The sequence below is a fragment of the Perognathus longimembris genome, unplaced genomic scaffold, assembly GCF_023159225.1.
Source record: "Perognathus longimembris pacificus isolate PPM17 unplaced genomic scaffold, ASM2315922v1 HiC_scaffold_5933, whole genome shotgun sequence".
Lineage (NCBI taxonomy): Eukaryota > Metazoa > Chordata > Mammalia > Rodentia > Heteromyidae > Perognathus > Perognathus longimembris.
In genome coordinates this window covers 632848-657539 of record NW_025961415.1, presented here as the reverse complement: position 1 = coordinate 657539, position 24692 = coordinate 632848, and the positions used below count along the sequence as shown (strand labels likewise).

Below are 24692 nucleotides of genomic sequence, written 5' to 3'. Positions count from 1 at the left end.
CCAACTTGCAACACACATATATACAGTATCCAGGGTACTGAAATAATTTAACAGGATATAAGGGGTGAAACTCACAGGAAAGAAAGATCAGAGGAAAAGGGCATCATTTCATGTCGCATGTTGAAAACAACTACAATGATAAAACCATGTTCTTTCAGTTTTTCTGCTTGGCTTCTTTGTGGGTGGGAGTACTGAGAAATTAATTCATGGCCTAGACTCTGGCTATTCCTCAGCTCTTTCCATTCAAGGTTGGCCCTCTACCATGTGACTCAGAAACTCCACTTTCAGGATTTTCGTGGTTAATTTGAGATTTAAAAAAAAAAATAAACCCAAACCTCATAGCATCTTGCTCGGCTGACTTTGAACTGTGATCCTCAGATCTCAGCCTCCTGAGTAGTTACAATTAGCCATATGAAGAAGCAGCCGGTGCCTTAATGACTATCTTTTTTTTTTTTTGGTGGATTCTTGTTTCTACCCTGAGTTAGAGCACTGACCCTAAACTCTTTTGCTCAAGGCCAGCGCTCTACCTTGTTTTCTCAACGTTCACTGCTAGTTTCCTGGAGGTTTGTTTTAAATGAGAGTCTCATGCACGTTGCAAACAAGGCTGATTTTGAACCGTGATCCTCGGATTTCTAATTGGTTGAGGAGCTAGGATTCTAGGCAGGAACATTCCTCTGATGGTGGTATCCTGAGAAATGACATCTTCATATTCATGTTTTTTGTTTCCTCTCTTTTTGCAATGAAGTGATGGGTGGTAACAGTGAACTGTACTCGGTCACGTGGTGGCCCCAGGATCTGGAAGTTTGATCACAACCATTTGGAGAAACAAGATTGTGCTCTAGTTCTTTCCACAGGGCATTCATTCCAGACTCAGATGGAGTGTGCACATGACACGGGTATCCCCAGAAGTCACAGAAGTTCCTGGGGTTCCAGACCAACAGTTGAACTGAAAAGCTCAGGACAACCGTCCGTTTCCGCACAAACAGAAATTGGAGATCTGCCCAGGTGGAGAACTCTCTTAAGGCGCCGGATTCGTTGTGATGCTGAGAAAAAATTCCCAGAGACAGGAGATCGACTACTCAGGCAGAGCAGCAAGGCCATGAGGCCCCTCTTCTGTGAACACCCAGGAACCATCCGGCTCCAGGCTGTAGTATTGGAAAGTGTTGCAGTAATGACAGAAATCGGTACAGACCTGGACCTTCTGGGTTGTCCCTACATCTTTCAGTGCCTGGGCCAAACTAGCCAGAACCTGGGTCATACTGTCAGGGTCAATGTTCCCCGTGGACCCGTAGCTCTCTAGAGGGGGAGAATAGATTCCTCCGCTCAAGTGGCCCAACCTGGCAATGACTCTCAGGAGGCTCTGCAAGGTGTCCATGAAGATGTGGTTTCCATAGAAACTGAAGAAGCTGATCTTCGAGCACTGGCTCAGGGTGGGCAAAAAGGCTGAGACGTGGGCATCACTGATGTTGCAGTCCTCCAGGGCCAGGGTCTCCAAGGTGCCAGCCACCTGCTCCAACAGGGCTCTCAGGGGATCAGGACTGAAGCTGTCCATAGACAAATTCCTCAGCCGCAGGTGCTGGAGCTGCATGGTGCAGGGACACTGGGATAGAAACCTCAGGTCAGCTTCCTGAAGGTCACATGTGCTCAGAGACAAGGCCTGCAAAGGTGGCAGACTCCTGAGGATGGCGGGCAGCTTTCCACCAAGGAAGAGGACTTCTTGCATATGCAGCTCCTGAAGACGCTGCAGCTGCCCCAGTTGTGCCCCCAACTGGGAGGAATAAGAGAAATCTGGAGAGCTGGGAGTGTAGAAGTCCCCACGCATATTGCAGAAAGTAAGTTTGCGGAGGTTCTTCATCTGGCTCAGGTAAGGAGCAAAGGTTTGCATGGTTTCTCCATGCCACAGTTCGCTCACCAGCAGTTCCTGGATAGAGTCCAGACTCACAACTGACAGAGCCTTCTGGATTTCAGAGCTGGAGTCACACAGAATTTGCAGGTCCCTCGAGCACAGCCGGACTCGTTCTTTCCTCTCCCGGGCCCAGTGGAGTAGGAAGGCTTGGAGATCATCCTGAGTGCCATCGTCGATGGTCAAGTGGATGGCGATCACCAAGGGCTGCTCTTCAGCCATCTCTGTCCAGGGACTTGCTCTTGGCTTGACAGGCAGGACCTTTGGGTAGGAGATTTGTGCCATGGCAGGGTACCCCAGCGTCCAGATCCCTGGGTGCTCCCCCTGCAGATCGAGCACCTGCAGTTTCCACTGACGGGGGCGCTCCCTTCTGGCCAGTAGCAGATCAAGCCCACCCAGGACAGCCTTGAAGGTTTCTTGGTCTGGTGGCTGTGCCAGGTCCCCAAGGGGGAGGCAGGGGAAGGGCCAGGCCTGCACCATGGCCTTCAGCACCTCTCTGTGGCCCCCAGTGTAGGCCTCCACAAAGAGCGAAGGGATCAGCAGCAGCGGCAGATTGTCCAGGGCAGAGGTGGTCAGGGCATGGTGGCTCAGCAGACTTTTCCTGGCGAGTTGCTGGAGTGAGGGTGGGGTCCCGGCGCTCATCTTGCTGGATGAAATGCGGATCTGGTGTGCAGGGCTCTCTGAATCCCAGAAGGGCCAGGCACTGGCTACAGGCGCACTCCAGGACTCTGCTGCTGTTCTTTGAGCTCTGGGTACCTTTATACCTCAGGCCCCGCCTTCAGGAGTGCTCACTAACCAATCAGAGAGCAGCTACTCTTGGGCTTATTGAGCCACACCCAGTACAACTAGAAAGGGTGTCCCTCTCTGGATGAGGTCAAACCCTGCTTCCTAAACAAAAGTGATAGGATTAAGGGCCGTGTTCCCCACCTGCTCTTTGAAATGTAAATTACATTGAAACAGAAACAATTCCCACCCACCCGTATCCTGAAACCCCTCCAAGCATTCCCATGATGCTGAGCTGCCCTGGGGCGGGGAAACGTGCTAGGAGAGGCCCCAGCAACAAAGACTTGGGGATGGTCCATCTCTGTGTGTTTTCTTTCATTTCTTTGTTCCTTCATTCCTCCTTCCCTTTGTATTCCTTTTCCTTTCTTTTCTCCTCTGTTCATTTTCTATTTCTCTTCCTTTGCTTTTCCCTCCTTTCTCCCTTCTTCCCTTCCTTTCTTTGTTCTCCTTTCACTCCTTTCCTTCTTTCCTACAATTTCATCCTTTCTTTTAGTACCTACTTAGTCCCTTACCTGATTGCTAGCCTCCATATCTTCTTCTCTTCTCCACTTCTTTCCTACCTTCCTTCCTCTTTTCTTCCTTCCTACATTCCCACCTTCATCCACTCCTTGTTTCTCTCTGTCTCTCTCTCCCTCTCCCTCTCTCTCCCTCTCACTCTCTCTCTTTCTCCCAGACTCTCTCTCACTCTCTCTTTTTGTCTCTGTCTTCCTTTCCAGAAGTGTATCTTTGACTTAAGTAGTAGAGTGTGCTCATCGCACACCTATGCCCAGATTTCAATCCCCAGCGCTGCCACAAATACAAAACCCCAACAATGACACATTTCCAAAGACAACAATGCCTAGACCAAATTTTGGAGAAAATGTAGGGGGGATAGGAATTAATGTCAAATAAGGAAGCACCTCCCATGAGAGCAAGAGAACTATTTCTTCATACCCCATACATTTTGGCGTGGAGGCCTACATCTTTAAGGCACTCATTGTTGAGATTTCATAAAAATGTTATGGGAATCCAGGCAAACTTCATTTGCTCCTCTTGAATCTTAAGATGTATTCACCTCATGTCTACGCAGGTACACCAAAACAAACAATAGGAAGGAAGCAAGGAAGGAAGGATGGAAGGAACGAAGGAATTAAGGAAGGAACATGAGGGAAAGACAGAAACAGACAAATGATGATGGGAAGAGGCAGAGAGTTAAGGTTGAAGAAAGAATGGAAGGAACGGAGAAAGCAAGGAAGGCGGCAGACTAGAAAAAAAGGAAGAATAGCAGGATCTGAGAAAAAAAGGAAGCAGAGAAAGAAGTGAATATTGGATGGAAAGAAGGAAAGACCGGAAGGTCACAGACAGGTAGAGAAGAACCACAGGACCACTCTTGATTTTCAGTCGTTCATTAGAGACGAGAGATCAAGCACTTTCCTGTCCAAGTCAGCTTTAAACTGTTTTGTTTGAAAGTGTTTGCTATCTAGCCTTTCTCTAATTCATTCATTTTCCTTTTAAAAGACCTTTAAAATTATCCTGAAGTCGTTGAACACAGGAAGTACCATTTAACAAAGGGATTTTTGAATATAAAACATCCTGCTCAGTGTTACCCCTTCAACCCAATCCTTCCACTACTATTCTTAGATTTTTTTAATATATTGAAGGAATGCTTCACTGAATTCTCCTCCCTCCTCACCTTCATTCCTCTAGCCCTTTCTTCTTGGTTCCATCCCATACCCTCGGATGTACCCATTTTCTGCTGCTTCTTTTGTTAGGCTTTGTCCCATTTTTTTCCAAACAAATTATACTGTTTGAGGCCTCTATAGAGTTGATTACACTTCAGTTAATTCACTTTTTACTGAAAGGAAAATATCCCAAAAGACCATGCAGACAAAGTCATGTGGAACAAAAGAGTTGATTGAGAGCACAGCCGACGAGGCCAAGTTCCATAAAGGAGTAAGGAAAATGGTCCTGGACTGTCTCCCAGGGGGTACCTTGATACCCTCATGGTGCTAGGGTGGGAGGTGCCCCTGCCCCTCAAGTACCATCATCAAGGGCAGAGTCACTTTGTCAAGGGCAAATCCGATGTCAGTGTTGGGAGACATTCTACAAACTTACATCCCCCCTTTGTTGTTTATTATGGGCAACACCAGGCAGGAAGCACAGACGGAGGCCATTTTTTCTGCATGTATTTGCACACTACACCATGTAACTTTATAGATTTATGGATAATAGTTAACCAGCTACATAGAAATCCCACAGAATGAGAGAATATGTTTACCAGCTATACATTAGACAAGGACCTAATATCCAGATGTTAGGTCCTGCTGGGGAGAATAGCCCCGTCCTCTTCTTCCTCACCTACCTGGAGCCAGTAATCACCTCACTGTGAGTCAGCAATGGATTCCAGGCTCTAAGGTCACTTCTTTATCTGCTGGGGTCATTGACTGATCCACCCTGGTCACACCTCGCTCGATAGGTTCCCTGGGCTCTGAGATCACCTCCCTCTGGTCCTGCCGCCAGCCTCTCACTCCTTCCCTTTCCCTTCCCTCTTTTCCTCCTTTTCTTTCCCCTCCCTCTTTTCCTCCTTCCCTCTCCCCCGTCTCTGCACACTTCCATCTTTTGCTGCCTGGAAGTTTGCTCTCCCCTTCAATAAACTCTTTTCTGCCTGAACCCTGTGGTGGTCTCTTTGGCCGAAATTTCCACAGAATATGTTGAGATCTAAGGAGAAGTTTAGCTTCAGAATGTACACCCTAAAAGACACAACACCTAATTAATAATGGACTAATGACATAGAGACCTCTCAACAGAAGAAGTGAAATGAGCAATGGACACATGAAGAAATGCTCAATATCCCTGGGTATAAATCAAAGTATGCTGAGGTTCCACCACATCTCAAGTATAATGGACATGACCAAGAAAACTAACAATAACGCATGCTGGTAAGGATGTGGGGAAATGGGAACTCTGCTAGAGGTAATGTAAACTTGTTCAACCTCTCTGGAAAGCAGTGTGGAGCTTCCACAAAAAACTAAACATGGAGCTCCCCTGTGGCCCAGCCATTCCACACCCAGGCATTGATCCAACAGAACATAAACCATGATGGAATGGGGTCACCATGTTCATGATAGCAGGATTCATGAGGCCGCCTGCACAACTATGCTCATCACAGCAGGATTCACCATAGCCAGCACAGGGAATTATCCCAGGCAGCATTTCAGATACCAAGTCATTAATTAAAACTTCAGTCAGAATACTTGAGTGTTCTGTAACATTCAAGCCATGGTTCAGGCAGAAATGCTGGAGGAACATTGTTTGATGAGATGTGATTTTGGGAACTGATTCAAACTAATTCCTTATACATAAATCAGGATAAAACAAATGAAAAAAATGATATCATTTCAGGGACACATTATTTAATATGGGGATCAGGGTCTCCTAGAGGTTATGGTCTCCTGGGGGCCTGGGTCTCCTGGGGTCAGTGTTTACTCGGTGTCGTGATCTCCTAGGGTTGGGATCTCCTTGGGTCAAGGTCTCCTGGTGTCAGGGTCTCCTGGGGTCAGGGTCTCCTGAGGTTCATGGTATCCTGGGGGTTGTGGTCTCCTGGGGGTCAGGGTCTCCTGGGGGCCAGGGTCTGCTGGGGTCAGGGTTTCCTGGGGGTCGGGGTCTCGTGGGGGTAGGAATCTCCTGGGGTCAAGGTCTCCTGGGGTCAGAGTCTCCTGGGGTCAGGGACTCCTGTGGGTCATGGTATCCTGTGGGTTGGTGTCTCCTGTGGGTCAGGGTCTCCTAGGAGTCAGGGACTCCTGGAAGTCAAGGTCTCCTGGGGTCAGGGTCCCCTGGGGGTTGGGTCTGGGGATAAGGGTTTCCTGGTGTGAGTGTCTCCTGGGGGTTGGGTTCTCCTGGGAGGGAGGGTCTCCTGGTGGTGAGGTTCTCCTCTGGTCAGGGTTTCCTGGAATCATGGTCTCCTGAGGGTTGTGGTATCCAGGGGTCAGTCTCCTGCGGTCAGGTTTTCCTGGGGGTCGGGTCTCCTAGGTGTTGGAGTGTCCATGGATTTAGGGTCTCCTGTGGGTCAGGGATGGGGGTCAGGGTCACCACGGGTCAGGGTCTCCTAGGGTCGGGGGTCACTTGGGGATTGAGGACTCCTGGGGGTAAGGATCTCCTGGGATCAAGGTCTCCTGGGCGTCAAGGTCTCCTGGGACTCATGGTCTCCTGGGTTGGGGTCTCCTTGGGTCAGGGTCAGGGTATACTTGGGTTCAGGGATTGGAATCAGGTTCTCTGGGCGTCATGATCTGGGTCTCAGGGTCTCATGGGGGTCATAGTCTGGGGATCACAATCCACTGGGGTCAAGGTTTCCTGGGGGTTTGGTCTCCTGGTGTTCCGGCTCTCCTGGGGTCGGGGTCTCCTGGAGGTCGGGGTCTCCATGGCTGGAGGGACAGCATTTTCACCAGTTTTGGTGAAGGGTTTCCTTTTGTGGAGCGCAGACCACACCCTCTGTGCTGGATGCCCCAGTGGAGTGGGCACGGTGCTATAGGACTTAGCCCCTGCCCTCACCTTAAGATATGTCGGGGTATGCATACAGTAAGTACAGCACACAATGAAAGTCAGAAGAATTCAAGCTTTATTCCGAGCAAAATAGTGAGAGCTGACTGGCCAGGGACACAGTGCAGACTTGGGAGTATTGTAGAGCTGACTCCATCTTGATTAGGGAAGCATGGTAGGAAATGTTGGGGGAGTAGAGCTCACTCCATCTTGATTATTAGGTCAACCTGACCCCCAAATTCTGCTTCTATGAATGGCTTGCTTAACTTGTTTGTTGCTTGATCTACCTTCCCCCCCCCCCCGCTTTGCATCAACCACCTACATCTGTGTCATGCTTGCTTGTTTGTTTCTTTCTTTCTTCCTCAACTTCTTGTGTCAACCCCCTACATCTGTGCTATGCTTTTACCTTTATAAACCAAATTTGAGGACTGCTTGGGGTCATGGTGGCAGTTCCCAAGTCTGTGCTGTGTCACTGGATGGTCAGTTCGCTTTATGCTTCCCCAATAAACCCATCTTTTTGCTGTAGGCACTCTGAGTGGTGTATTCTTAGAGGGACAGAAAACCCCCTCCCTAGAACTCCATAACATTGGTTCCCTAACTGGGAAGAGTCCTTAACCACCTTTCTTTCGGGGTGGGGGGGAGAGGCCTCTGTGAAGAAAAGAAACAACCAGAGGTGTAGATGTGTGTGTCTGAGGTTGGTCGACCAACTTGTTTTTGTCTCTGTTTCTGTGTCTGTATGGGAAAAGTGCACTGTCTGTGGCCCTGAGACAGAGAGACACTGGATGCAGGGGCTCTCTAAGGACAGGGTGGTCAAGAGACACCTTGACCCCTTCTGAAGGTCCTCATAGTGTAGGACATGTATGTTGAACTCGTTCCTTGTTCTGTGTATGGTTGTGGCTATCAGTGTCTGTTCTTGATTCTGCTTTTGCTTGCTATTGGGCGTGTTTTACAGGAAGACATGGGATAAGCGGCATCCACTGAGGAACTTCCCTAGACATGGTCTTACAATATTTTAAGTATTTTGGGGGGGGGAAAGGAGCTAAGTTATCTGTTGATTGTGTTTTCTCAGGGAAATGGACTGCTTTCTGCTAGCTCGCATAGCCCACCCTCAGCACTGGGTGGCCCTGGGTCCTGGAAAAACTTCAACCACAGTTTTAGCCTTGAAATCATGGCCAATGCTTCCTAAACAGCTGAAGGCCGGAGGAGGAGGAGGAGGAGGAGGGGAGGAGGAGGAGGAGGAGGAGGAGGAGGAAGGAGGAGGAGGAGGAGGAGGAGGAAGTCTTTCCAGGAGACTCATGTTCCCTTCTCCTCTAGTTATCTATTCAACTGGAAAAAACAGAATCCCTCTTCTCAGAGAAACCTCAGGTATTAAACTTTTTCTGACTCATCGACCCACTTGGGCTGAGGTAACAGAGAAGGAAAGGGAGTTTGAGCCCCGTGAAAGGAGGCCATAGAAGGAAAGCCAAAGTGGCAGTAAAGTAATGTGTAAGTTACCAAAAGGCCAGGAGAATATCCACAAGCCTTTTTACTTGTTTGTGGACAAAAAGGCTGGGGTAAGAAAAAGCACGCACCCTGGGAATTTCCAGGGCCCTGTGTTGTTTCCACCACGCTGACAGCCAGTGTGTCAATGCTGACATGCAATCCAAACATTACTTAGAAATCTTCCAGAAGTAAGTCTGTGTCTCTGTCCTGTTTTGTGTTATATGTTTTTCTACATTCTGTGTTTGCCTTAGTCTTGAGTCTCTCGTTGTGTTCAGTCTTATGCCTCTATATGGGAAATCAAAGCCAGCTTTGTGCTGTGTCTCCTTCTGTAATAAGGCAGCTGGGAGTATGCAGGCACCTGAGGACATTGTACTAACATCTAGCTAAAGTTGTGAATTGCCACTGGTTAAAACTGGCCTAAGATGGGCTGGGGATATGGCCTAGTGGCAAGAGTGCTTGCCTCGTATACGTGACGCCCTGGGTTCAATTCCCCAGCACCACATATACAAAACAATGGCCAGAAGTGGCGCTGTGGCTCAAGTGGCAGAGTGCTAGCCTTGAGCAAAAAGAAGCCAGTGACAGTGCTCAGGCCCTGAGTCCAAGCCCCAGGACTGGCCAAAAAAAAAAAATTTTGGCCTAAGGTAGTCAGGCCATCTGGTGGGCTAAGAGATCAGTCTCAGGTAACTGCCGTTCTTCCAACTGAAGGTAAATAAAGGGTCAATTGATATGTAAGATGCTCTAATAAATTAGGATAATGACTAGAGTCAAGTGCTGTCTGTGGGCTGAGTCTTGCTCCAGGTACCCCCTTGCATATATCTTCAGCAGAAATGTATTTGGTGTTTTGGTTTTTGCTTAAATCCTGATCACCTGCAAATTTAAGATTGGTAAATGACTCTTGCCAGTGCAAATGTATGGCCCAATGTTCATTTTTTTCTCTTTAAGTACTTGTGCATGAGTGAGTATAAACATGTTCAAGATTAAAAACTGTCAGCATGATGTAATAATGGGTGAGTTTCAAATTGGATTTGGACATTACCTAAAGTCTAAATGGATATTGCATTGTTTTAAAGAGAAACAGTTAAAACGATTTCTGGGGGACTTCTGGGAAGATGGCGGAGAAACAGCAGAGCTCTAGCTGAGCAACCTCCAACTTCATAGTTTTCTCACTCCATAGAAACTTTTACTCCTAGAAAAACAGCCAGAGTAAGTTCTAACAGTACAGGGAGTCTGGCCAGGAAGGAAAAATCGACTTTGCTCATCTGAAAACACAGATTTGAGCTCCGGGCGGCGTCCCACCACCATGCCAGTGCCACCGCTGGCACAGCATATGGCACTGGGACCCACACTCTGCACCACAAAAGCACACAGCCTAGACCAGGGAGAAATCCTCCAGATGGCGGCTGAGCATGGACAGGCTTAAATCGCAGAGAAAGCATGAGTACCCCACAAAATATATTCTCACTTGCGCCCAGAGAACAGCTTCTGGAAAGCAGCCCTTCCCCCACTGCCAGAGCAAAGCACCATCTTTGCCACTGGCATAGGGTCAGACCAGATTGGAACTAAACTGGGCCTGGGGAAAGCGAGGACAAAGGAGCCATCTTTGTAAAGGGTAAGAGGGACCGACCAGTGAGAGCCAGCTCTGCCCAGGAGAACACCCCCTGCCCAAGAGGTAGACTCCTTCTGGGCTGCGGCTTAGCCAGAGGTGCCCTGCCCTGCCCACCAGAATTTCTAAATTTAAAACAATAGCGGTGAGCAGCTACCAGTGGCATGGAACAGCCTGAATGGAGAACAAACCGTTCCCGAGACAGATAAATGGTCCCATCACAAAGGAAGCCCAATTACCAGCATGAAACGGAGCTGAATCCCATAGCCACCTCCAGCAAGGAGGCTGCCCCGCCCAGGAGGGAGGATCCGCCCCCAGGCAAGAAACTTTCAGCCGGGTAAACCAGACTAGAGGTGCCCCACCCTGCTGAGTCCAAAGACTATTCAAAGCCAGGATTTAAAGGCTGTGGCCCCAGAGCAGACAGATGAGCCACGGTTCCTGAGACTGCTCACATCGCCATCTACAGAGGATGCCCAACGCCTACCTGCAAGCTGTGCACACCACAGAGACCCAGGATTGCACCAACAGGGGAGAAGGGTCAGAAAAGATCCACCACCTGCAAACTGAAGGCAAGTCAAACCAGTCAATCAGGAAAATACACTGCAGACCATTGCAAGAAAACCAGAGACTGGGGAAAGACCACCCAAACAAAGAGGACTCCATTTTTTTTTCTTTTCAAACATTTATTAAACTTAAAAAATTTTTATTTTCCTTTTTATTTTTTCTTTTAAAAAATTTTTTGCTGTTTTGTGCATCTGTCTTCCAGTATTTTTTCTTTATTTCTCTCTTTGTGTTCTCTTTCTTTAAAGATTACTTTCCTATGAATAACACCTCCACTCTTTTGCGCTAACTCTCCATTGTCTATCATTTTAACCTTTTTCTTTCTACTGATTCTACTCTGCTCCACATTTCCACGTCACTGAAACTAAACCAAAATCATCACCACCCTAATACATTTTACTCTATTCACTTTACTACCTCTAACTTACCCTTTTGACTTACTGCCAGGACCTCCAGGTTCCATTGACTCCTGGTTATTGGATAGAGGGTATCCCAGCTTAATCTGAATGAATCAAAGGGGTTTATAGAGAAAGCCAGTCCTAAAAGAACTTAATATAAGAACAAGAATTGCTCATGGGGTTATAACAGAAAATAAGTAACTACTGAATACAGGGCGCAGGATCAGTTGTTATATTGAAATTATATTCTTTAGGACCACCAAATCTAATTTTATAAACAGGTATACAAGGTATCTGTATATAATTGTGAACTTAAAAGATTTACACAACAGTGCTTGGTAAGGGCTGCTAATGGTGTTCACAGGTGCTTGTAGATTGGCATTCTCAATCCAAATGGGCAGAAGAAACCCAAGAAAGATGGAAAACAATGGAGTCTTTTCTCCCACTCCAAATAAGCAGGAAACAGAGCAGTCAATGAAAGACATAGAAGAGAACCCTCAAAATGCTCTACAAAGTCTACTGAAAAACATGTTAAATGAAAAGTTTGAATCAATACAGCAATCCTTCCATAAAGTAAAAGATGATTTCATGTCCTCAACAAATAGAAAGATAAATGAACTTCAAGAGTCAAATGAAAAGATAGATACCCAGGTAAATGATTGAGAGACAGCACTCAAAACCAAATTAATGAAGTAAAGAAGTCAATGCAAGACCTAAGAGATGACATGAAAATAATCAGGAAAGACCAGTCAGAAGGAAAAGAGATTTGAAATCTAGTAGCTACCCTACAGCCCCAACTAATTGAAGCAGAGGATCGAATCTCAGGAGCTGAAGATTCCCCAGATTCTATGGAGAAAGATCAAAAATCAATATAAATTCAGTCCAATCAACAAAACAGATAGCCACAGGAGATTCCAAACACGAGCAGGAAGCCCAATTTAAGGATAATAGGTATTGAGGAAAACTTGGAAAAAGTTGTTAAAGGGATAGGCAACATATTTAACAGAATATTAGCTGAGAACTTCCCAAATATCAGGAAGGAAAGGCCCATACAGATACAAGAAGCATTTGGAACCCCCAACCGACCAGACCAAAATAGGACATCCCACCGACACATTGTGATCAAAACAGGATCAGTAGAGTACAAGGAAAGAATCCTTAAAGCTGTTAGGGAGAAGAAAACAATCACATATAAAGGAAAAGCAATCAGAATTACCCCAGACTTCTCAGCAGAGACCATGAAAGCAAGGAGAGCCTGGAATGAGGTATACCAAACACTAAATAAAAATAACTACCAACCAAGAATACTGTACCCAGTCAAACTCTCATTCATAGCCAAAGGTCAAATAAAAGTCTTCCACAGTAAGGAAAAACTGAAACAATGTATCTCCACCAAACCAGCTTTACAGAAAATCCTCAAAGATGTACAATACAGGGAAAATAATCAAGATCCGAATACAAGCAAAGAAATGAACCCTAAATAGTAAACATCAGATCAAGAAATGGGAAGACACAGCTTTAAACAAGATAGTAATAATGAAAGGAACAAACAATCATCTCTCAATCCTAACTCTCAACATTAATGGACTTAATTCTCCAATCAAACAACATAGGCTCATAAGTTGGATCAAAAATCAAGATCCATCTTTCTGCTACCTCCAAGAGACACATCTATCCAGCAAAAGTAAACATCTTCCAAAAGTGAAAGGCTGGAATCAAATCTATCAAGCAAATGGCCTCCATAAGCAGGCTGAAGTTGAAATCCTAGTATCAGACAATATTGACTTCAAATAAAAAAAAGGTAAGAAGAGACAAAGAATGTTACTACACAGTAGTAAAGGGATCTCTCCTACAGGAAGATATAACCAATCTAAATATCTAAATACTAATTGAAGGAGCACCCAACTTCATCAAACAAACACTACTGACTCTGTAAAAACTCATATACCCTAACACATTGATAGTTGGGGACTTTAACACTCCACTATCACCTCTGGACAGATCAACACGCCAAAAACTGAACTAAGAAACCACAGAACTAAATAATTGCATAGACCAACTAGACTTAACCAGCATCTACAGAATATTCCACCCAGCAACAACAGAATACACATTCTTCTCCGCAGCACATGGAATATTCTCCAAAATAGATCACATCTTAGGGCACAAAGAAAATTTGTACAAATTCAGAAGTATCACAACTATTCCCTGCATTCTCTCAGACCACAATGGAATAAAATTGCAACTCAACTCAAACAGCCACCACAGAAAATCCTACAATTCATGGAGAGTAAACAACACACTGCTGAACCATCAGTGGGTCATTGAAGAAATTAAAATGGAAATTCAAATGTTTATGGAGTTCAACGAAGTTGAGGACACAAACTACCAGTCATTTGGGACACAGCAAAGGAAAATTCAGAGGAAAATTTATATCTGAGTGCATACACCAACAAACTGGAGAAACAACAACTCAATAATTTAAGGAAGCACCTTAATTTCCTTTAAAGAGAACAACTAGCCAAACCCCAAGTCAATAGACGGAAGCAAATAATTAAAATCAAATCAGAATTAAATCAATTAGAGACAAAAAGAAAACCATCGAAAGAATCAAGAAAACAAAGAGTTGGTTCTTTGAAAAAGTCTACAAGATAGACAGACCTCTGGCAAATCTGACCAAAAAACGAAGGCAGCACGCCTGGTTTTATCTCTGGATGCAGAAAAAGCATTCGATAAAATCTAGCACCCATTTATACTTTTTAGCATAAAAAACTGGGAAAAGTGGGATTCAGGAAACATTCCTGAATATAATCAAGGCAGTTTATTACAAACCAACAGCAAGCATAACTCTAAATGGTGCAAAGCTAAAGCCATTCCCTTTAAAATCAGGAACAAGTTAGGGATGTCCACTCTCTCCCCTGCTCTTCAACATAGTACTAGAATTCCTAGCAATAGCAATTAGGCAAGAAGAAAATATAAAGGGGATCCAAATAGGAAAATATGAAGTTAAACTTTCTCACTTCGCAGATGACATGATCCTACCCCTAAAGAACCCCCTTGACTCTACTCCCAAGCTACTAGAGCTGATCAAAACTTTGGCAAAATTGCAGGATATAAAATAAACCCTAAAAAATCAATAGCATTTCTATATGCTAATGACCCGATGCCGAGGCTGAAATTAGGAAAGCAACTCCTTTTGCAATAGCCTCAAAAAACATAAAATACCTAGGAATAACCTTAACAAAAGAAGTGAAAGACCTCTATGATGAGAACTTTAAAAAACATGAAAAACAAAATTGAACCAGAACAAAGCAAATGGATAAACCTCCCATTCTTCTGGATTGGGAGGATTAATGTAATCAAAATGGCAATATTGCCCAAAGCTATCTACAAATTCAGTGCAATACATTAATATCCCAACACATTTTTTAATGAAATAGAGGGATCAATCTAGAAATTTATATGGAACAATAAAAGTCCCAGAATAGCAAAAACAATCCTAAGCAGAAAGAACAGTGCCAGAGGAATTACAACATCCAACCTCAAGCTGTATTATAAAGCTATAGTAATAAAAACAGCTTGGTATTGGCACAAGAACAGGCCTGAAGACCCATGGAACAGAATTGAAGACCCAGAAATGAACCCACAAAACCATGCCTACTTAATCTTTGATAAAGGAGCTAAGAAAATAGGAAGGAATAAAGACAGCCTCTTTAACAAATGGTGCTGGCAAAACGGGTTCAACACATGCAACAAACTAAAACTAGATTCTTATATATCACCCTGCACCAAAATCAATCCCAAACGCATCAAACACCTCAAAATTAAAACAGATACCCTGAAAACACTTAAGGAAGGAGTAGGAGAAACCCTTGGGCTCCTTGGTATAGGATGGAACTTCCTTAACAAAGACCCAGAAATGCGTCAAATCAAGGAAAGGATGGACAAATGGGACTGCATCAAACTGCAGAGCTTCTGCAGGGCTAAAGACCTAGCTCGCAAGATAAACAGAAAGCCCACAGATTGGGAAAAGATCATTACCGGCTATACAACGAACAAAGGCCTCATATCTAAAATACATGCATAACTAAAGAAATTATATTTTTTCAAATCAAAACCGCAAAGATCCAATAGCACCCTCAAAAATTGGGCTAAAGACTTAAATGGAGACTTCTCTGATGAGGAAATGAGAATGGCCAAGAGACACATGAAAAAGTGCTCTACATCATTGGCCATAAAAGAAATGCAAATCAAAACAACATTGAGATTCCATCTCACCCCAGTAAGAAAGTCCTATATCAAGAAAACTAACAATGACAAATGTTGGAGTAGATGTGGCCAAAAGGGAACCCTACTTCATTGTTGGTGAGAATGTAAACTGGTTCAGCCACTCTGGAAAGCGGTATGGAGATTCCTCAGAAGGCTAAGCATAGAGCTCCCCTATGACCCAGCAGCCCCACTTTTGGGCATCTACCCAAAAGATCACAAACAAGAACACACTAAAGCCACCAGCACAACAAAGTTCATCGTAGCACAATTTGTCATAGCTAGAATTTGGAACAAACCCAGATGCCCCTCAGTAGACAAATACATCAGGAAAATGTGGTACATATACACAATGGAATTTTATGCCTTTATCAGAAAGAATGACATTGCCCCATTCGTAAGGAAATGGAAGGACTTGGAAAAATTCATACTAAGTGAAGTGAGACAGACCCAAAGAAACATGGACTCTATGGTCTCCCTTATTGGGAATAATTAGTACAGGTTTAGGCAAGTCATAGCAGAGGATCACAATAACCCAATAGCTATACCCTTATGAACACATAAGATGATGCTAAGTGAAATGAACTCCATGTTATGGAAATGACTGTTATATCACAGTTGTAATTACTTTCAACATGTGATGTGAAACCGTAGCTTCTATTGTTGATGATCCTCTTGTATCCCCTTTCTGTGGTTGTACCTGCACTATGTCTGTATCTTATCTGATTACATTGAAAACCGTGTGTACAGGTATTAGAACTAGGGAACTGAAGGGGAATACCAAAATCGAGAGACACAGAGCAAAAATGACAAATGATTACAAAAGCAATACTTGCAAAACTCTTTAGTGTAAATCTACTGAACAACTCATCGGGGGAAAGGGAAAGGGGGAGAGAGAGGGGATAATGAGGGAGGAGGTAACCAACAATACAAGAAATGTATCCAATGCCTGAGGTATGAAACTGTAATTGCTCTGTATATCAGTTTGACAATAAAAATTTTAAAAAGAAGTGATACATAATTTATAATATTGAGACATTTAACATGGAAAAAAATCATTGTATGTCGAAGTACCATAGTCAGTGTTACCAGTCATTAGGACAAATGTTCTCCAGAACCTTTTTCACAGATGGTTGTAGGCTCTCTGCAAGAGTGCAATGGCACAGCTCCTTTGGAAGACTATGGAGCGGGTTCCCATAAAATGTGACATGCTCTTGCCATGGGATAAGCTCTTATTCCATAGAATTTGCTAACATCAAATGAAGTTCTATTATCACAAAAGAGCACATATGTAAATGGTATGTGGACTGAGTGTAGTCTTCTTAAACTCGAAACAAGCCAAGTGCTCCTCCATAGGGGAATAGACAGACTGAGTACATCATAACAGGATGTTGCTCAGTATGGAAGACAGCAAGCCATGGATATGCAAACCACATGGAAAATCTCAAAGGCATTCTGCTCTGCAAGAAGCATGGTCATAAAACAGCACACTGCACATTTAAAAGTGGAGAGAGGAACAAGTTACAGGTCAGGAGTAGGCAGGCTTTGGAAGGGGGGAGGACATCCACAAAGTCCTATTGGAAACTTTCCAAGTCCTTCCATTTCCTTACAAATGGGGCAATGTCATTCTTTCTGATAGAAGCATAGAATTCCATTGGGTATATGTGCCACATTTTCCTGATCCTTCGTCTACTGAGGGGCATCTGGGTTGGTTCCATATTTTAGCAATGACAAATTGTGCTGCAATGACACTGTTGTGCTGGGTGGCATTACTGTGATTTCGTTTGTGGTCTTTTGGATAAATACCCAAAAGTGGGGCTGCTGGGTCATAGGGGAGTTCTATATTTAGCCTTCTGAGGAATCTCCATACTGCTTACCAGAGTGGCTGAACCAGTTTACATTCCCACCAACAATGAAGTAGGGTTCCCTTTTGGCCACATCCCCTCCAACAATTGTTATTGTTAGTTTTCTTGATATATGACATTCTTACTGGGGTGAGATGGAATCTCAATGTTGTTTTGATCTGCATTTCTTTTATGGCCAGTGATGTAGAACATTTTTTCATTTGTCTCTTGGCCATTCTCATTTCCTCATCAGAGAAGTCTCTTTGTAAGTCTTTAGACCACTTGATGAGGGGGCTATTGGTTCTTTGCGGTTTTGTTTTGGAGGAAGGTAATTTTTTTAGTTCTGCATATATTTTAGGTATGAGGTCTTTGTCTGTTGAATATCCGGTAAAGATCTTCTCCCAGTCTGTGGGCTTTCTGTTTATCTTGGGAACTATGTCCTTTGCCAGGCAGAAGCTCTGCAGTTTGATGCAGTCCCATTTGTCCAAGCTTTCTTTGATTTGTAGCCTTTCTGGGTCTTTGTTAAGGAAGTTCCATCCTGCGCCAAGGAGCCCAAGTGTTTCTCCTACTCCTTACTTTAGTGTTTTCAGGGTGTTGGTTTTGATTTCAAGGTCTTTAATCCATTTGGAATTGATTTTGGTGCAGGGTGATATATAAGGATCTAGTTTTAGTTTGTTGCATGTGTTGAGCCAGTTTTGCCAGCACCACTTGTTAAAGAGGCTATCTTTCTTCCATTCTATTGTTTTAGCTCCTTTATCAAAGATTAAGTAGGCGTAATTCTGTCGGTACATTTCTGGGTCTTCAATTCTGTTCCATTGGTCTTCAGGCGTGTTCCGGTGCCAATACCAAGCTGTTTTTATTAGTATAGCTTTATAATACAGCTTGAAGTTGGGTATTGTAATTCCTCCAGCACTGTTCTTTCTGCTTAGGATTGTTTTTGCTATTCTAGGTCTTTTATTGTTCCATATGAATTTCTGGATTGCTTCCTCTACTTCGTTAAAAAATGGTGTTGGGATATTAATGGGTATTGCATTGAATTTGTAGATAGCCTTTGGCAATATTGCCATTTTGATTATATTAATTCTCCCAATCCAGGGGCATGGCAGGTTTTTCCATTTCCTTAGTTCTGACTTAATTTTGTTTTTCAAGCTTTTAAAGTTCTCATCAAAGAGGTCTTTCACTTCTTTGGTTAAGGTCATTCCTAGGTATTTTATGTTTTGGGGGGCTATTGCAAAAGTAGTTACTTTCCATATTTCAGCCTTGGTCTTCGGGTGGTTAGCATAGAGAAAGGCTATTGATTTTTGAGGGTTTATTTTATATCCTGCAACTTTGCCAAAGTTTTGGTTCGGCTCTAGTAGCTTGGGGGTAGAGTCTATGGGATTCTTTAGGTATAGGATCATGTCATCTGCAAAGAGAGAAAGTTTAACTTCATCTTTTCCTATTTGGATCCCCTTTATATTTTCTTCTTGCCTAATTGCTCTGGCTAGGAATTCTAGTACTATGTTGAAGAGCAGGGGAGAGAGTGGACATCCCTGCCTTGTTCCTGATTTTAAAGGGAATGGCTTTAGGTTTTCACCATTTAGAGTTATGCTTGCTGTTGGTTTGTCATAAACTGTCTTGATTATATTCAGGAATGTTCCCTGGAATCCCAGTTTTTCCAGGGCTTTTAGCATAAATAGGGGCTGGATTTTATCAAACGCCTTTTCCGCATCCAGAGATAAAACCATGTGGTTCTTTACCTTGCTCCGGTTGATGTGATGGATTACATTAATTGACTTGCGTATATTAAACCAACTTTGCATCCCTGGGATGAATCCAGTTTGATCATGGTGTATGATTTTTTTGATGACCTGTTGAAGTCGATTGGCCAGAATTTTGTTGAGAATTTTGGCATCTACGTTCATCAGGGAAATCACTCTGTAGGCCTCTTCCCGAAATGAGTCCCTGCCTGGTTTTGGGATGAGGGTTATACTGGCTTCATAGAATGAGTCTGGTAGTGAACGTTCTCTTTCAATTTCATTGTAGAGTTTGAGAAATTTTGGTGTGAGTTCTGTTTTGAAGGCCTTGTAGAATTCTGCAGTGAATCCGTCTGAACCTGGGCTTTTCTTGGATGGGAGATCATGTATTGCCGTTTCTATTTCAATACTGGATATGGGTCTGTTTAGAAGGTTTAAATCTTCATGGTTGAGTTTGGGGATGTGAATTTTTTCTAGGAAATCATCCATTACTTCCAAGTTCCCGAATTTGTTGGCATAAAGGTTTGCAAAATAGTCCCTTATTATTTTCTGAATTTCAGTTATTTCTGTGGCGGTGTTACCTGTTTCATCTCTTATCTTGTTTATTTGAGTGTGCTGCCTTCGTTTTTTGGTCAGGTTTGCCAGGGGTGTGTCTATCTTGTTGATCTTTTCAAAGAATCAACTCTTTGTATTGTTGATTCTTTCGATGGTTTTTTTCTTCTCTAATTGATTTACTTCTGATGTGATTTTAATTATTTGCTTCCGTCTATTAACTAGGGGTTTGGCTTGCTGTTCTCTCTCCAGAAAATTAAGGTGCTTCCTTAAATTATTGAGTTGCTGTTTCTCCAGTTTGTTGATGTATGTACTCAGAGATATACATTTTCCTCTGAGTACTGCCTTTGCTTTGTCCCAAAGTAGCTGGTACTTTGTGTCCTCAACTTGGTTGAAGTCCATAAACATTTGAATTTCCGTTTTAATTTCTTCAATGACCCACTGATGATTCAGCAATATGTTGTTTACTCTCCTTGAATTGTAGGATTTTCTGTGGTGTCTGTTTGAGTAGAGCTCTAATTTTATTCCATTGTGTTCTGAGAGAATGCAGGGAATGTTTTTGATACTTCTGAATTTGTACAAATTTTCTTTGTGCCCTAAGATGTGATCTATTTTGGAGAATATTCCATGTGCTGCGGAGAAGAATGTGTATTCTGTTGTTGCTGGGTGGAATATTCTGTAGATATTGGTTAAGTCTAGTTGGTCTATGCAATTATTTAGTTCTGTGGTTTCTTAGTTCAGTTTTTGGCTTGTTGATCTGTGCAGAGGTGATAGTCGAGTGTTAAAATCCCCAACTCTCAATGTGTTTGGGTCTATGAGTGTTTTTAGAGTCAGTAGTGTTTGTTTGATGAAGTTGGGTGCTCCTGCATTTGGTGTATAGATATTTAGAATGGTTATATCTTCTTGTAGGATAGATCCTTTACTAGAATGTAGTAGCCTTCTTTGTCTCTTCTTACCTTTTTTTAATTTGAAGTCAATATTGTCTGATACTAGGATTTCAACTTCAGCCTGCTTATGGGGGCCATTTGCTTGATAGATTTGATTCCAGCCTTTCACTTTTGGAAGATGTTTACTTTTGCTGGATAGATGTGTCTCTTGGAGGCAGCAGAAAGATGGATCTTGATTTTTGATCCAACTTATGAGCCTATGTCGTTTGATTGGAGAATTAAGTCCATTAATACTGAGAGTTAGGATTGAGAGATGATCGTTTGTTTCTTTCATTATCACTATCTTGTTAAAAGCTGTGTCTTCCCATTTCTTGATCTGATGTTTACTATTTAGGGTTCATTTCTCTGTTTGTATTGGGATCTTGATTATTTTCCCTGTATTGTACATTTTTGAGGATTTTCTGTAAACCTGGTTTGGTGGAGATATATTGTTTCACTTTTTCCTTACTGTGGTAGACTTTTATTTAACCTTCGGCTATGAATGAGAGTTTGGCTGGGTACAGTATTCTTGGTTGGTAGTTATTTTTATTTAGTGTTTGGTACACTTCATTCCAGGCTCTCCTTGCTTTCATGGTCTCTGCTGAGAAGTCTGGAGTTATTCTGATTGCTTTTCCTTTATATGTGATAGTTTTCTTCTCCGTAACAGCTTTAAGGATTCTTTCCTTTCTCTGGAAGGTTTTTATTTAACTTTCGGCTATGAATGAGAGCTTAGCTAGATACAGTATTCTTGATTGGTAGTTGTTTTTTTTTTGGGGGGGGGGTATGGCATAGCACATTCCAGGCTCTCCTGGCTTTCATGTTCTCTGCTGAGAAGTCTGGAGTAATTCTGATTGGTTTTCCTTTATATGAGATTGTTCTATTCTCCCTGGCAGCTTTAAGGATTCTTTTCTTGGTCTCTATGTCCTGTTCTGGTCTTGTCTGATTGGGGTTCTAAAAGCTTCTTGTATCTGGATGGGCCTATCCTTCTGGATATTTGGGAAGTTCTCTGCTAATATTCTGTTACAGAAATTGCCTATTTCATTAACTTCCTTTTCTAGGTTCTATTCAATACCTATTAGCCTTAAATGAACAAATAAGATGATGCTAAGCGAAATAAACTCCAAGTTATGGAAACAAGTGGTATCTCGTTGTTGTTATTTTCAACATGCTATGTGAAATTATGCCCTTTTTCTTTTGTCTTTCTTTCCAATGGTTTTATCCCTGATATCACTGTAACTGATTTTAGTACCCTTGATACTGTACATATGTGTATTGGAATAGGGAAGGGAAAGGAAATACCAAAATCGAGGGACAAAAGATAAAAAGACAATCCAATGCAACAGCAATACTTACAAAACTATATGGTATAAACCAACTGTACAATGCATGGGGAGAGAGGGAGACTGGGAGGGGGGGAAATGAGAAAGGAGGTAACAAGGTGGATAAGAAATGTACTCACTGCCTTACATATGAAACTTTAACCCCTCAATACATCACTTTAACAATAAAGAAATGAAAAAAGAAACACAAGTTGTTTCCCAAAATTTTAAAAGAGCTTCCTAATTTGATGACTCTCTTCAAACACAATCACAGCTTTCTTACCTTCAAGTTTCCCTTGCAGTGTTTAATCATGTATCTGCATATTTCACTTCCTCTTAGGCAAATGGAAACCTAGCTCTGCAAAAAATTTCATGAATAGCTGAACATATATAAAAAATGGATATGAATCATCTTTTATCATTGACTGACATTAATCTGCTGAGAAGGCTCTAAATAATTCAACTGTTATTTTCCTGGGACCAAGTTCAATGAGCCAAGTTCTCTGTCCTCCCATCTTAATGTCTCATCCTGTCTATTCAAGAACACAGCCAGCAATTGAACCATTTCTTTCCTCCACCATTAATTTCCCCTTTCATTCTGGATCAGATTAAAATTGCACATGAAGTATTTTTCCACTAGGAAAAAACCTTCCTTGATTCTTCATCTTTTTTTTTTTTTTTTGGCCAGTCCTGGGCCTTGGACTCAGGGCCTGAGCACTGTCCCTGGCTTCTTCCCGCTCAAGGCTAGCACTCTGCCACTTGAGCCACAGCGCCGCTTCTGGCCGTTTTCTGTATATGTGGTGCTGGGGAATCGAACCTAGGGCCTCGTGTATCCGAGGCAGGCACTCTTGCCACTAGGCTATATCCCCAGCCCTTGATTCTTCATCTTAACCTCCAGTGATCACTGCAATTTTTGTCCTCGATTGCAGTTACATTCTCAAAACCCCTTCTCAAACAATTTTCTCCTGGATTCATTCACTCAAGACTTCCATGTTCTACTTCACTTATGACATAATTCTTCCATCTATCTTGTGTTTTTTCCACCTGATCTTGGCACAAAAATCTCTCCTTTCTGGCAATCACTTCCTTATTTGGCTTCCTGGACCATGCATCCCTCCTGGTTTGTTTCCCAGTTTGCTTCATGCAATTGTTTCTTTATTCTTCCTCATCCTTAATACCTTCACAAAGACTTGTTTTCCAGGCACAATATCCCAAATACATGGTGTCATGTACAGTCCTTCTGCTCACAAGTCTCAGTTGCTCATCTCTACCCAGACTCTCCCTTGGACACTGACTTGAAGGTCCAACTGCTTTTTATTTTTTTTGGCCAGTCCTAGGCCTTGGACTCTGTACCTGAGCACTGTCCCTGGCTTCTTTTTGCTCAAGGCTAGCACTCTGCCACTTGTGCCACAGCGCCACTTCTGGCCATTTTCTGTATATGTGGTGCTGGGGAATTGAACCCAGGGCCTCATGTATATGAGGCAAGCACTCTTGCCACTAGGCCATATCCCCAGCCTGCAAACTGCTATTTGACATCTCCACTTGGAGGCTGAAGAGACACTTTGAAAACTGACTCCCCACACCACACCCCATTTCTGCCAACTCAAACCATGCAATCTACTAAAACATCTTGTTGGTTCCTTTTTTCATGTGTCCAGAATCAGACCATTCCTCACCAGTTCCACTCTGTGACTCAAGATACTGTGTTCTCTAGTCAAATAATTGGATGACTCAATAATTGGGAATCACTTGATTTCACAGAAAAACCAGGAATATCTCTTGGGAAGAAGAGTGATTCCCAAAAAGGGAATCAGGTCAATTTATTCTATAGCATGATGACTTCATAGCTTATGAAAGATAACAATCAAGCCCCCTAGACTCCCCTGTATCTCCTTCCATGAAGGGAATTGGCCTCCTAACTTCTCTGACCTCCACCATCCTTTCCCTTATTTTCCTGGCTGTTTACTATTCTGTGGACACAGGGGTAATGCTGTTCGGGGGGACATTTTACATATTCTTCTCCCTCTTCCAGGATGGTTGTCCTTCCCATGTTTTTATGGCTGCTTTCCACCAGTACACCATCTTTCCTCAAATGTCACAAACACATGCAAATTCAAAGTAGATACAGCATTCCATACCTTATCACTCACTTGAGTTTGGCTGATTTCACTTAGTATGAATTTTTCCAAGTCTTTCCATGTCCTTACCAATGGAGCAATGCCATTCATTCTGCTAGAATCGTAGAATTACACTATGCATATATCAGCTTTCCTGCTGGTGTATTCCATTAGACAAACCCAGCTGAAAACCAGTGAGTGTTCATTGGTCATGATTCACAAGGGACAATCTGGCAGGATACCTTTTAGAGGAAACATGATGGACCACAAATCCAGAAGGCATGCGGAATGCACAGAATACTCACAAACTAATCAGTAAAGCAGAATGGGAAGCAACTTTGCATTTTCTTCATCTGAATGAATTGTAAATAATTCTCTCCTAATGAAGAGAACCTGAGGGAACAGACCTTGAGGTGGGATAGAGTGTTCTGTCTTTAATTATTCTCATCAGTTTCTAGCCAATGACTGTGTCAGTACAGAGTGTGTCTTTCATCAGGAACATGTGTTCTGAAAGGTATTCTCAGTGGCTTACCTATGTGCATGACGTGGAACAGCTAAAGACATGAATTGGCATTGGAGATGGGTACTGCACTTGAAGAGAAGGCTGCGGAGGGTCATGTCTTCACTGAGTTCTCCTGGGTCTCCTAGGTCAAAGTCTGGGCTAACATTGGGCTTTAGCTTTTCCAT

The 24692-nt window shown here is 43.1% G+C and overlaps 1 protein-coding gene across 1 annotated transcript; it reads right to left on the bottom strand.

Moving 5' to 3' along the window:
- Positions 1-1075: 1075 nt before the first annotated feature.
- Positions 1076-24692, bottom strand: LOC125345603 (PRAME family member 8-like). The gene is made up of 5 exons (XM_048337687.1): positions 24538-24692; positions 23818-23975; positions 1658-2583; positions 1451-1582; positions 1076-1360 (listed from the first exon to the last, which is right to left on the bottom strand). Exons 1-5 carry the CDS (start codon positions 24690-24692, stop codon positions 1076-1078), a joined length of 1656 nt encoding a protein of 551 aa, XP_048193644.1.